Genomic DNA, 15,000 nt, shown 5'->3' with positions numbered 1-15,000 from the left:
TAGGATACATGTAACATTACAGCTCATAGGAGATGAAATGGATCAGTAATGTTATTATCTCCTCTGTGACTCAATCGTCCATGGAATCGAGACGAGAGAACAACAGCTGAATGATCCTTTTAGTGAGGTGACGTTTCCCCTCAGCCTCAATCTGACTCAGGACCTCAGCCTGTTTTTACACTGTGTGCTGAGGCCTGAATCCCCCCCACACACACACACACAGTGTCGGCTGCTTGATTCTACTGAACCTCTAAAACCCCTTATGTCTTTTTTATAACTTTAGTGATATTAAGGTCTCTCACCATCCACACTGTTCCCCTGACCTCATGCTACATCAGTACAAAACTCAGGTTACTTTTCCACCTGAACGAGCCGTGTTCACATCCTCAGGAATCACGGCACAGTTCCAGTGTAAACGAGCTCCTGCAGGTCCAGAGCTACGCTGCGCTTCTTCATCCACATGACAGCTTTCACATCACTGATGATTCCTGGGAGCTGAGCTCTGTTTTAGGACAAACCACCAGGGTGCAAGCACCTTAATCACAGGTGTGTGTTCCTTAATCATCCTCAATCACAGGTGTGTGTTCCTTAATCATCCTCAATCACAGGTGTGTGTTCCTTAATCATCCTCAATCACAGGTGTGTGTTCCTTAATCATCCTCAATCTCAGGTGTGTGTTCCTTAATGATCCTCAATCTCAGGTGTGTGTTCCTTAATCATCCTCAATCACAGGTGTGTGTTCCTTAATCATCCTCAATCACAGGTGTGTGTTCCTTAATCATCCTCAATCACAGGTGTGTGTTCCTTAATCATCCTCAATCACAGGTGTGTGTTCCTTAATCATCCTCAATCACAGGTGTGTGTTCCTTAATCATCCTCAATCTCAGGTGTGTGTTCCTTAATGATCCTCAATCTCAGGTGTGTGTTCCTTAATCATCCTCAATCACAGGTGTGTGTTCCTTAATCATCCTCAATCACAGGTGTGTGTTCCTTAATCATCCTCAATCACAGGTGTGTGTTCCTTAATCATCCTCAATCACAGGTGTGTGTTCCTTAATCATCCTCAATCTCAGGTGTGTGTTCCTTAATCATCCTCAATCTCAGGTGTGTGTTCCTTAATGATCCTCAATCTCAGGTGTGTGTTCCTTAATCATCCTCAATCACAGGTGTGTGTTCCTTAATCATCCTCAATCACAGGTGTGTGTTCCTTAATCATCCTCAATCACAGGTGTGTGTTCCTTAATCATCCTCAATCACAGGTGTGTGTTCCTTAATCATCCTCAATCACAGGTGTGTGTTCCTTAATCATCCTCAATCTCAGGTGTGTGTTCCTTAATCATCCTCAATCACAGGTGTGTGTTCCTTAATCATCCTCAATCACAGGTGTGTGTTCCTTAATCATCCTCAATCACAGGTGTGTGTTCCTTAATCATCCTCAATCTCAGGTGTGTGTTCCTTAATGATCCTCAATCTCAGGTGTGTGTTCCTTAATCATCCTCAATCACAAGTGTGTGTTCCTTAATCATCCTCAATCACAGGTGTGTGTTCCTTAATCATCCTCAATCACAGGTGTGTGTTCCTTAATCATCCTCAATCTCAGGTGTGTGTTCCTTAATCATCCTCAATCTCAGGTGTGTGTTCCTTAATGATCCTCAATCTCAGGTGTGTGTTCCTTAATGATCCTCAATCTCAGGTGTGTGTTCCTTAATGATCCTCAATCTCAGGTGTGTGTTCCGGTCTTTAGAACTCTTGAGAATAAATTCCATCCGTTTCTTTTGTTTACACAGTTTACACAACAGTGGGCACTAGAATCAGGTCATGCTCATGTGGTAAAGAAGTGTGTCCTATGGATGCATGATGCATGACATGTCCTCCTGCAGGAAGACCTGCACACAGAAGAGCAGAGAGTTCACTAGAGAAACGCTGCTCCTGTCATGTGAAGGTCCACTTTATATAAAATGGTGATTTCTTATGATGGGTTTTGATGCTGCACTGATTTCTTCTGTGTGTAATAAAATGGCAGTGGGGTATTGAGGAAGATGTGGAGGAGGTGTGGTAGATGTTGAATGAGGCACATGACTGACCTCTAACCTCACGCTATGAAAAACGTCACTCATCACACACCTGCACACACAAGTGATTCCATTCAGACATGCTGTCATAGTGACGCACTCCAGAGCTCGAGCTCAGAAAAACTCATCCCCTCATCACTCTGTGGTGGAGTAAAGATGAGCAAACGCAGTCAGTCATCATCGCTGACAGTAATTATATCTCACCCAGCCATCCGCAGTCTCACGAGCGCTCACATCCAAACCCAAGCTGGGAGTCTGATCACTTTAACGATGCGAGTGCTCTTAATCATGTGTTTTATGACATTACTGAAGCACATCTGCTTTGAACGGATGATTTCATCGCTCAAGCGTAAGAGCGCTTGACATGAAGCTTGTGCAGTGATTCCACCACAGACCGCAGCCGTAACGTGCTCTAGATCTGCACCATGATGGACATGAGATTAGAAAAAACCCAGACTGTTGATCAGGACTCCAGTCTGAAGCAGTTACTGTAACCTACACAATCAGGATTCCCAGAAGAAACAAAGTGCTTCAGGATATGTGTGTTTTTCCTCTCAGACCAGAATTCAGCAGCACTGGAGCAGAAATCAGATTAAAAAACTCATGCATCTCGTCAGGACCCAGCACTGGCCCTTCTTTTCAAATTAAACCTTTATCCTGTGAAATAAAATCCAAAAACAGACTAACAGGAGGCCTCACACAGAACCTTGTGGGATGCCAGACAGCACTTTGCAGTTTTTTTGTTCTGAAGAATCATTTCAGATTCATCTGAAGTGTCGTGTTCTCATCATTCGTACTTTAAAGTATCCACTAGATGTTAAGTGTTGTTTATAACTCCACTGGATTCAGTCGGTGTTCAGTGGTGTTGAGTCAGAGTCAGGGCTCAGTGCAGGACACTTGAATTCTTCACTCCAACCTTCACCTCCACACCATTTCTTCATGGAGCTGCTTTGTACACAGGGACATTGTCCTGATGGAGCGGAGTTTGGACTTTCAGTTCCACTGAAGATAAACTGTAAAGTTTCACACAGAGACGTTCAGTACATCTGTGTGACTCAGAGACGGCGTGACGTTCAGGGGGCACATACTTTTTCACATACTCTCATACTTTTGTGAGTATCTCTTAAATGCCAGAGTTTAGTAAGTAAACAGTAAGTTTAAGTATTTAAGTAACTTTCACCTTGTTGTCCTAAAGTCGGTCTCGAGGCAGCTGTGTTTCTGCTTTATCTGATGATTCGAGGCGGTGAAGTAGGCCAGAGTTTAATAAGAGTATTGTATAAAATTGTGCCTTCTTTTAGATTTATTCTTCTCCTTATTTTGTACATGTGGTCAGCCTGGTCCTCTGGAGACTCCCCACACAATGAAGCGGGGCAGACGCTGGACTCTTGTCATGTCACGGAGTCTATGACCCAGAGGCCCGGTGCCAGCTGGTCGAGTTAAAGATGGCTGCCATGAACTTGTCCCGTTGGCACCTCATTAAGGATGTGTGGCTGGATGTGAAACCGTCAGGAGCCAAAGAGCTGCCAACACGGTCAGAGAAGGAAGAGGGAATGTGATCTTATTTCACAATAACAGTGCGTTGAAGGGGGTGTTGGAGCATTAACAAAAACACATTCGTCTCTCTCCAGCCTCTGCCAGATTTTTGGATCCGCAATCGACTGCTTATGAAAAACCTCGGGACCAGAAGATTTGGATGAGACCAATATGGAATGAAGAGCATTTCCCAAAAGTGCAGAGAAAAACCAGTCAAAACAATAAATAAATCTGTGAATCTACCCCCAAGCCCAAGGCTAGAGTCAGAAAAGGAAACCTCAGAAACATTTTAGCTCGGAACGATCGCACGCTTAAATAGCACTTCACTTGTTCCTCACCTAACACTTAATAATATTTCCATTTAAGGCCTGGACCGTATTATCAAGAAAATATGCACGTGTGTCAGCATCACATTCGCTGGGGTTATAACAGCTTCTCAGCTGAAGCTGACTCGACTCACCACTGACTCACAGCCATAACACCATGCAGGGAGATGACAGGAGGGCTCTGTAAACATTAACCCGAGTCGTCCTGCAGACTCTCAGGAGTTCACACTGTACAGGATGTTCCTCCAGTCACCACCACCTGATCTCTGACCTGCAGAAGAACCTTGCAAAAGGGTCTTCTATATAATTATAGAAGATAAGAAGTAGAAGGTTATAAAAAGCTGTGGTGAGGATCAGTGAGGGGAAGCATTTTATATGGCTGCTTGAAATCTGTGAGCTCAGTCTCCAGAGTTATATTTAAACATTGTTTTTATTAGCTAGCTTAATTAGCTAACTCGCCGCACTGACTCGTCTTTATCGACATTTTTAATAATCTGCTTTTTAGAGCATGACATGGGATCAAAGCTTCCTCTGCTAACATCCGCTACGGCCATCATACAGTCGTCCCTCACAGCATGTTAGAAAGCACAGAAAAGTGTAAACTCCTTTGTCCTGCAGATGTGACTGGACCACAGTGTTAACACTGGAGACTCTTCACCACATCTCTCTCACACACACACACACACACACACACACACACACACACACACTTCTCCTTACAGATATTAAGTGGAGTGTGTGCTGTACACATCCTTGTTAATGAGCAGTTGCTATGTGTTGTTATAAATCAGAGCTGCTCTTCTACAGAATGCCTGCAGTGATCTACAGGGTTAAACGTCTCACTCTGAAGCGTTTACTAGCCGTTGAGTTTCTACTGAACGTCTCCCTCCAGCTGAAGAACAGAACTCACGTGAAACCCTAAACACAGCCTTTCCTTCTTGTTGTGCCTAATGAAGCACTTCTGTAAAGGTCACCTGATGAGGTTTCACCTGGACTTGATTAAATATGAACCCAGAGACCTTTTGTGTGTTATTGGCAGGTTCCTGCACAAGCTAATGCTAAACTGGTAGCCATAGACAAATTGACAGCTGAACACGATGTCTGTCAGCTCTTCAAGAACATTTGGATATTAAACAGATTTTTTTCTGAAGCTTTTCAGGTGTTTAGGGTTTTTTTTTTCAGGATGATTAAACTGTTCCCTGATTGAGGAACAACACTTTGTCCAAGCCGAGAGACTCCATCTGACTCAGACGCCACACCGAGGAGCTCCGCAGATCTGCTTCTCATTTTCATTCTCTGGGGAAAAACATTCTCATTCTGACAGGAAATGTTTCAGGCAGATTCAAATTAATTAGCGTTTCATCTTCTGATGATTTTATTCAGTCTGGTGTGGAGGAGCGAGAGCCGTGTCATCAGAGGGACAGCAGCCGACGGCGTCACCCAGAAACCTGCAGCTGATTTGTAGGCTACAGAACAGAGGCTTGTAGTATGTGGAAAAGCAGCAGTTTCCAGAGCAGATGTTTACCACTCCAAGAGCTCAGGGAGCAATGAGAATGAGTGGTAACTGCCCAAACTTCTCTTCTGTAGTGTTCCATCAGAAGGACAGATCAAACATCTTTATGGTGCTCGATGGAGTTCCAGTCAGAAAGTTCAGCTCAGCATGGAGCTTTGTCCAGCCAGGTCCAGGTCAGTGTTTTCATCACAGAGGCTCTAGACTTCATGCTGCTCCTCACCTGAGCCCATATCACAAGTGAAACGTGTGTTTAGTGTCATGAGTCTCAGGTCTGAACACTGATGTGTTTAAAATCCTCACTGCATCTTCGTCAGTTCACTTTTATTTGTGTAACTCTTACAATGTCACAAAGTGGATTTACAGAAATTTGTTACACAATTTTCTTTTAAATCTCTACCTAATGAGTGAGTTGGAGGTGCCGAGAGATCCTCCAACTCTTGAGACTCCATGCAGGCGTAGAGCTTCAGGATGGATCAGAACCAGGATCAGGAATGTAGCAGAAATAACTACACTAGATATCTTCTGTTCTGTCCACCATGTTGCTTTCTTCTCTCAACATAAACATCCTGATTGTAGGTAAAAAAGTGACCAGAAGCCACATGAAGAACTGTGTTTTATCTGCAGCCCTCTGGCCCACACACACACACACACACCAGCTCCACGCTGTGAGCAGTGATTTCCTCGTGTCAGTCATGCTAGGTGGCTCTCAGGGTTTATGGTTAACATCATCACAAGCTTCTATTTCTGTCTTCTTTCTAATAAAGCGAGTGGCTTTGTGTCTCCTGCTTTAATATCTACAGCATTGAGGGATAACATTCTGATCTCTATCACTTTACACCGCAGGCTTCATTGAGGATGATCTTGTAAACAGTATAATTTTATATTTCTTATATATTTCTCATTTCTTTGTTAAACTTTTGAAATATTTTCTCTTGAAATTTCAGCAGCTCAGCATTTCAGAGGTTCTGTTATTGTTCTAGAGATCAGTCCCACGTTCCGGCGCCAGTGAAACATCCTGTTCTTTCTCCTGCTTTATTACCCACTCGGCAGGTGTTAAGGTGCTCGATGCACCAGAGACGAAGAGAGACAGCGTCAATCAGTGATGACTTCGCCAGCTTCACTTCCTCTGAATTTTATTTCCATATTTACACCCACATGGTGCTCGGTCCGGTCCAACATTCCACAATGTTTTTCCCTCTCAGGCAGAAACTTTCATTCAGTATCTCTTGTATAGGATCAGACCAGACGTCTGGCCTTCTGTCCTCACACATCACTGAGCCTTCCTCACCCCTGACCCTGTCCCTGGTTCTCTGTTTGTTCCTCCTTGAAGCTCTTTTAGTAGGTACGGACCACTGCACACCTCACCTGACCTGCTCAAAACATCATGATTCTACCACTAAGTTTCTAAGTTCGTGCACCTTTACTGAGTTTATTAGGTTTGTATTCATGGAGCTCCATCATCATTTAGGATGAAACTCGGAGCTGATGAAGACGTAAAAGGTTCTTACCCCAGTATTTCTTTTTACTGTAAGTCAGAGTCACTCAGTGCTGCTGAGGAAACAACAGAAGGTCATGGATGGAGAAATGTGTCTGTTTTATTGCTGCACTCCTGTGTTAGAGTAGCAGTGTAGCAGGATCTCGATGGTTGCCTGTTAGAATATCTAATCCTCCTTCATAGTTGGAGCGCTGATTATAATAATCAGTAAAACTGTCACCATGGGAAAATTTGCTGAGCAGATGCCTGCTGTTACAGTTAATCCTGACACCTTCAGATATCTCCTTCACTTTTTATTAACACCTCCATCTTTGTAGAATGCAAGGCTGATGGCATCCTTTCCTGCAGCCAAGCAGACGACATTCTTCAGCAGATAATCTGTAAGAGACTCTGAGCAGATGCAGTGCTGGACTTTACAGTGCCACAGATCAAAACCAGCCTCCAGAATCTTATCAGGAAAACAGGGGCATGAATCCAACCGTGGAGAAAGTGTGAGTGTGTGTGTGTGTGTGTGAGTGTGTGTGTGAGTGAGTGCATGCCTCTGTGTGGGGGTCTGGATTTTAGGAGGTAACTAAATGATTTGATGGAAGGTTCCTCTTAAGTTCCTTGATTAACATCTGTCCTGAGGGTCAGAATAAAATCCAGCACATGTTTAATCTCATGCTGTGAGCTTTCTGTTAGAACAAATTAGCTAAAGTTGCCATTATTCTTTGTAATGATGGTGTTTAAAAAGGAGGATCCTTTTATCCCAGGCATTTGTGGTTCCCATCTCTTTCTTATCAGAACCATGTGTGATATGCTGAAGTGGTATTCCTGTGTTCAGGTCCTCTTAGCCTGCAAACATCACCGTCCTAATGCCCCAAGAGTAGTAGACATTGAATCTCTGATAAAATAACCAGCTGGGTCTTAAGTGACCTCAGCTTGCTGCAGAGACCAGACCTCCAGTCCTGCGTCGTCTCCTGGTGACCAGGAGAGGGGACGTCTAAAGTGGAGCCCAAGGAAGCAGAACCGTGGCAATTGGGCAGATGTCCAAGTAGGCAAAAAAACAAACCCTAGCCAGCCGGCTCTCCCATCCATTCTACTGTAATATGTTTGATCCCTAGATGTTAAACGACTACACCCGACTCCAGCGGACTGGACGGCGAGTTTAGAAACTGCTGTGTCTTTGTTCTCACGGAGACGTGGCTCAGCAACAGAGTCCCGGATGTTGACATTCAGCTGGACGGCTCACCTCGTTTAGAGCCGACAGCAATGCAGCTCTGTGCAGTAAGGCTCGCGACGGTGGTGTGTGTGTGTGTGTGTGTGTGTGTGTGTGTGTTTACATCACCATGGAATGTTGTTTTATTTTCTACTTACTGCCCATCGTTAGTGGAGTTTGTGACTGTTTGATGCAGACTCTTATTTACCCCGGGACTTCACCACGGTTTTTATTGTCGGAGTGTACATTTCCCCCATCGCTAATGCCACCTCTATGGGGCTATTAGCAGGCTGCTCACCTCAAGAGCTGTTTATTATCACCAGATTTCAATCATTCAAATCTCAAATCAGAACTTTGTGTAATGTCCTGAAGCTGGGCAGCTGGGTTTTACCCTCGTGCTGAAGGGGCAGCTGGGTTTTACCCTCGTGCTGAAGGGCCAGCTGGGTTTTACCATGACATGTTGAGATTTAGAGCAGAGGAACATCAGGAACCCGTGTTAGGTGCCTCACTGTGTCAATTTTTTTTTTCAGTAAAAGCTTGTTGTTTTTGATGAGTAACTACATAAGCAGGTGGAATGAAAGGTTTAAATCAGTTTCTGCTCACAGAAAACAGTTGTTCTGCTTTTTGTGATGAAGCTCACAATAAACAGAGGAAATGTGTTACAAACCCTGAGACGAGTCGAGCTGCTTTACTGCCAAATAATAAACAGCATTCTGGAGTCGACTCTGTGGATCTGAGCTTCAGTTCGGTTCAGTTAGAGGGTTTCATGAGGAGATTTCAGATCCATGTAAAAACCACTGGGATTTTGGATTACTTGCTAAATTTGATGAATTCTCATGAAACTTCATCTGACGCAGATGTTTTGGGCTTTACAATGTCCTCACTGGTGTGTCTGTGGGACACTGCAGCCGTGTTCCTCTCGTCTCTCAGCGTGTGTGGTTCTGTTGCTTCACGCCTGCTCTTTCTGTCCTCTGACTAAACCCCATGTTGCTAAACAATGCTGGTGTTTTGTTTGCAGCCACAACAGACTGAAGGCCAGGGTTATGCTCTTGGCAGAATGGAGTTCGTTCTTTAAGGGTGAGATCTTTGTGCAGATTCCAGTTTGGCTGCACAAGCAGCACATTTGGATGGTTTTGTGGTCTGGGCATCGCTGTGTGTTGTTTGAGCAATGTGTTGGCATTCACACTGAAGATATACATTGGAACTGGCTAATCAGAGGAACATGAAGAAAATCCAGAACATCTCATTCCTCCAGTTTTGTGCAGGTTAAAGTCCCAAGCAGACATTTAGATTATTTCTCACCCTGTTGAACCCGGACTGTCTACAACAAATGCATCCTTTGTTTCTCTGCCTTACTTACAAACATCCGCTCAAGTAGAAAACATAAAGCATAGCTGAAGCTTTCATCAGCATCTCTCACCAGCACAGCCTGAAATCCTCACTGTGTCTGTTTTGTTGGGACTCCGGCGTCCCGTCCGGCTCTGTGTTATGTGGAAAGCGCAGAGAGAAGTTTACATCAGCTAATATGTTGACATCTGTTTACAAAGCTGTAGCATAAATAGCTAACGCATCTCTCATTTTTGTGAAGTTCTACACAAAACACAGCTAAGGCCAAAGCCAGGCCAGGATGCCTTACATAGCCTCGTTATTTCCTCTGACGTCTGAGTGCAGAGCAACAGTTTACACAGAGATAAAGAGTCGAGTCGGTTCAGGACGAGTGCCTCGACTATCTCGCTCTGCCTTTATTGTGGCTGCGCTTGAAGCCAACATGTAAACAGAGGAATCATGACTGACAGTTTGGAGACCAGCTGCTGCAGCACTGTGAACCCTCTCACCTTCTTCATGCCTCTTTCTCTCCTTCCTTCTTATATATTGATCTGTTTTCTATCGCTTTGTTGATCACTTCTTTCTCACGCTGTAGGTTTTAGATCGAGCAGGTTGCTGTTCGTGATCTGGACCACAGTTTTCATTGTCCTGAGGTTCTTGTCACCCCAGAGCTGATTATTTAACAGCCCTTCCCAAGTCTTTTATTCTTCTTACACAACAGCAATGTTCTCTTGTCACGTTATATCGACGATAATCAGTGTTTCCTCGGCAGGCTCTCTTTTATCTTCAGGCTAATAAGAGAAATCTTTACACAGCGTTACACACATTACTAAGAAACAACAAAGTATTGTAAACTCTTCTGTCCTGAAGATGTGGAGAACTTCAGAAAAACAACATCCTCACTGCAGACAAACCCTTTAACATTGTTTTTATTCAGGATTCATTACACACTGTAGGATTCACCCGTAATAGTGTACAAGCCAAAGATTCACACTGTACTGTGGGATTAGTTATTTATTTCTTAAATTTATTATTTCCTCAGTTTATCAATTCATTCATTCATAAATTGATATTTTTTTTCTTTTTGATGACTTTTGAGGATCATGCATACAAACATTCACACACACACATACACACACACACACACACACGGTGCTCTGCTAAATTCAGACGGCTCTCTAGACTAAAACCAGTGATGAGAAGTTCACTGCATCATGTTTGTGTAGTGTTGTTGTGTTATTTTCAGTTTGCATGCCGTGAAATAACAAGTGACACATTGAAATAAATTAGCATATAATTTACAATAACAAAATTAGCAACAGTGTACCAACATTTAACACTGAATATAAAATACAAGCAATTTGTCATTGGAAATGAAAATAAAATAAACAACTAAAACGCTCACTTCTATAATTACAAGGTAAGTGATGTGACATTCAGAGACACAAGTTCACAGCGATGTCTGAGACCATGTTCGTGTTTGTCCTGGGATTTTGGGGCCTCCATGATTCAAGCCAGTAAAGTTTTAATTCAAGCCTCAGGATTTTGTTTTCCGGCTGTTCGAGGTTCACTCGAGTAAAAGTCCCAGTTTAAAGATTGAATAACAAACTCAACTGTTCTGATGTTGTATTGGTGGCTACAACAGTGTAGCAGCAGCAAAAAGTTAGCATGGTTTGGTAAAATGTCAAAAACGTACGTTCTGAGAGCATGTGGAATGGGCGGGGCTTAAACAACATGATCAGCAATATAGTGTGAGGTAAAACATACAAACATTGACTGTATTAAAAAAAACACCCAGGATTGTCCTGTTTTACAGTTTGATGAGTCACAAAGCTCCTGTTAGCACCAAAGGAGTGAAAGGATCAAGGCTTCCTCATGAGAAGGTTGAAGAAGCGATGAAGGAACAAAGCACCAGGGAGCAAGGAGGGTTCTGTGAAGAGTGTTTACAATGAAGAATGAGGGAAGGAGGGATGTAGTGAGGGATGGTATGTGTCTGGAGGAGGTAGTCCCATTCTGAGTGGATGTTGGAGCTTGGCATGTACTTCTTAAACACTGTGTTGTGAAGGACGCACACAGCAGCAGATCTCCTCCAGCCGAACTTCATCCTCCGTCCTCTCCACCAGGCAGTGGGTGGCGCTCTGACTGCTTCTGTAGTTTTCCTGCTATGTCAATGTCATGAGAACATTCTTAAAAAAAAAGACAAAGGAGGTGTGGAAAGTGTGTGGAGGTGTGAGGAGGCATGTGGAGGTGTAGGAAAAGTGTGTGGAGGAGTGTGGAGGTGTGTGGAGGTGTAGGAAAAGTGTGTGGAGGAGTGAGGAGGTGTGTGGAGGTGTAGGAAAAGTGTGTGGAGGTGTGTGGAGGAGTGAGGAGGCCGTATCCAAACACATGTTTAAACCAAGCTAAGCGTGAGGAACATCATTAGTATGATCAGGGCCATGTGTAGTCAGGCGTCGGGTAATAGGTAACGTCTGTCTGTGGAGGAACCATGGAGGTCCAGCTGAACTACAGGACGTGGACAAAATAAGAGAAACGCCACATGAACAGGAAAGGAATCAATTAGTTCAGGTTCATGATGATCAGATTCTTACAGAAGAACCTCTGTGTCAGGACTTTAGGTCCCTAAAACTCTTTACTAACATGAAAGAGGAGTCCTGATTCACTTGTGTCTGAGATAATCATGATGAACTTTAACCCCAGAAATTCTGGAGGTTTAATAAACCACTAAACTGATTACCAACTGATTAGCAGGAGCTAACATGCTAAATTAGCTGAATTATGATATTCACTTAAATAGCCTACAAGCTAACATTGTTCACAGACAGCACACTAGCAGGATAAGGTTAGTGTTAGCACTGAGACAGAACATAGACCTCCCTCTAGATCACACCAGGACCGCCCACAAGCTCCACCCTTTTATCAGCTGACACAACTTTAAAAATCAGTAAATTCACGTTATAGTTGTCTTTTATTTTGTCCACTTCTGTTTCACTTTAAGTCTTAAACAGATGATCGGGAAAATTCACTGGCACAAAAGAGCCAGAAATAAAGCGGAGTGACTTGTTAGGGTCTGTATATGAGGTGTCCAGCACTTTGGATTCAGACAGAGCAATAACATCAATGACATTAATAATAACACCAATAATAATAATAATTATTATTATTATAATAAAATAACAGTTATGACAATATTAATAAGTTCCCACTTCACAGAAGTGAAAATATAAATAAAGTGTCAGCATGTTGCTGATCAGTGGTTTGGGTTCCACAGGGCTGACAAAGCAGGTGTGTGTGTGTGTGTGTGTGTGTGTGTGTGTGTGTGTGTGTGTGTGTGAGAGAGAGAGAGAGAGAGAGAGAGAGGAAGCAGCATTGTCCTCCAGCCCAAGTGGTTGGTCTTTGTCTCTCTCGTCTCTGTGCAGGATCATCAGTGTCCTTGGCAGGTTTTGCAGCACATCTGTCTAAAGTAGGCACGGCTGCAGAATTTGAACTTCAGCACCAGTGGGCAGTACGCCACTTTATTAACGTCTTTACACTCTGAAGAGAAGAGGAAAGAAACGAGGAAGGAACAATAGACAGGATTAGTGAAGGGTGGAGACTTTCAACAATTCGCTAGCTTTTCTCTCTCACAGACACGGGAAAAACTGGTGTGGGGTAATGGGGGTGTGGGGTAACGGGGTATGGAGTGACGGGGTGTGGGGTAACAGGGGTGTGGGATAACTGGGGTGTGGGCTGACGGGTGTGGGATAACGGGGGTGTGGGGTAATGGGGGTGTGGGGTAACGGGGGTGTGGGGTGACGGGGGTGTGGGATAACGGGGGTGTGGGATAACGGGGGTGTGGGGTAGCGGGGGTTTGGGGTAATGGGGGTGTGGGGTAATAGGGGTGTGGAGTGACGGGGGTGTGGGGTAACGGGGGTGTGGGATAACCACATCTGTTCATGCTGTGTAACACACACACACACACACACACACACACACACACACACACAGGAAGTGCTATCTGCCTTCTTCCACATACATCAGCTCAAACCTGCTCTAATTGGTTAGTGTCACTGTCATTGTTCTACTTTGCGTGTGTTTTTTTTCTATCTGCGTATTTGATTTGATCTCAATCAAATATATTATTTGATGTCAAAGAAATGGTACTTTACACCTCTCCTCTTGTCACATTTAACCATCTCCTCTTTTGAATTCCATGCCATTTCAGTTACCTCTCCAATAAACCTTGTTATCATTGTTGTTTACCGCCCTCCTGGTCCCCTAGGTGACTTCCTGGAAGAAATGGACACACTGCTCAGTGCTTTCCCTTCTGATAGCTCCCCCCTGACAGTGCTTGGTGACTTCAACCTCCCCTCTGACAAACTACATTCTTCTTCCCTCCTGTCTCTTCTCCACTCATTCGCCCTGACACTCAACAGCTACATCCCCACACACAAAGGAGGCAATGTCCTGGACCTGGTTTTCACCCGTCCTTCTCCAGCTACAGACATGACTGTTACCCCACTACACGTCTCTGATCATCACCTGGTATCCTTCACCATCACTCTCCCTACCCTACCTAAAACTACCTCTCACCCCCTCTCTCTTACCCACCGTAAACTTCATTCTGTCTCCCCTTCTTCTGTAGCTTCTGGCACACTTTCTTCTCTTCCTGATCCTGAGTCTTTTTCCTCACTGCCCTTGGACTCGGCCACAGATACTTTCCTCTCTTCTCTTTCCTCAACTATGGACTTCCTCTGCCCTCTGCTCACTAAACCCAAGACAACTTCTTGTTCTGCTCCTTGGCTTTCAGATGTGCTGCGCAACAATCGAAGAGAACTAAGATCATCAGAGAGAAAGTGGAAGAAATCACAACTTGATGCAGATCTTGATTCTTACCGAACATTTCTTGCCAAGTTCTCCTCAGATGTGACTTCTGCCAAGACTTCCTTCTACAAGGAAAAGCTTGAAGCTTCCTCACATCATCTCTTCTCTGCTCAACCCCCCGGCTCCACCTTCTTCATCCTCCCTGACTGCAGAAGACTTTGCTTCCTTCTACCAGGAGAAGATTGAGGAAATCTGTCGGACCTTCACTTCATCCCCGACTGCACTTACATCTCAGAGTATGGATTCCCCTACACCTTCGTTGTCACATTTCTCAACTGTAGCAGCAGAAGAGATTTTACAACTCATCCAGTCCTGCAATCCTACCACCTGCCCATTGGATCCACTCCCTTCCACTATGCTCCAGACCATCTCACAAGACCTTCTGCCCTTCATTACCACTATCATCAATAGATCCATAGCATCTGGTCAGGTACCGACTACTTTCAAGAGAGCAAGGGTTATTCCCATCCTAAAGAAACCTGCTCTGGGTCCATCAGACATCAGTAACTACAGACCGGTGTCACTTCTCTCGTTTTTTTCAAAAATTCTTGAACACATTGTCTATAATCATCTGTCTGTCTATCTCTCACAGAACAACCTCCAAGATCCCAACAGTCTGGCTTTAAAGCAGCTCATTCCACAGAGACAGCCCTTTTTGATGTCTCTGAGAAACTACA

The 15,000-nt window shown here is 44.1% G+C and overlaps 1 protein-coding gene across 1 annotated transcript in view; it reads right to left on the bottom strand.

The window, feature by feature from the left end:
• Positions 1 to 10,374: 10,374 nt before the first annotated feature.
• Positions 10,375 to 15,000, bottom strand: part of adamts6 (ADAM metallopeptidase with thrombospondin type 1 motif, 6) — a 75,123-nt gene continuing 70,497 nt past the window's right edge. Inside the window, exon 25 of the mRNA XM_060896084.1 lies at positions 10,375 to 12,994. Within this exon, the coding sequence (XP_060752067.1) occupies positions 12,885 to 12,994 (110 nt within the window). The 3' untranslated portion in view covers positions 10,375 to 12,884. The remainder of the gene's footprint in view (positions 12,995 to 15,000) is intronic.

This window comes from Tachysurus vachellii, chromosome 20, assembly GCF_030014155.1.
Source record: "Tachysurus vachellii isolate PV-2020 chromosome 20, HZAU_Pvac_v1, whole genome shotgun sequence".
Lineage (NCBI taxonomy): Eukaryota > Metazoa > Chordata > Actinopteri > Siluriformes > Bagridae > Tachysurus > Tachysurus vachellii.
This window is presented reverse-complemented; position numbering and strand designations above follow the sequence as displayed.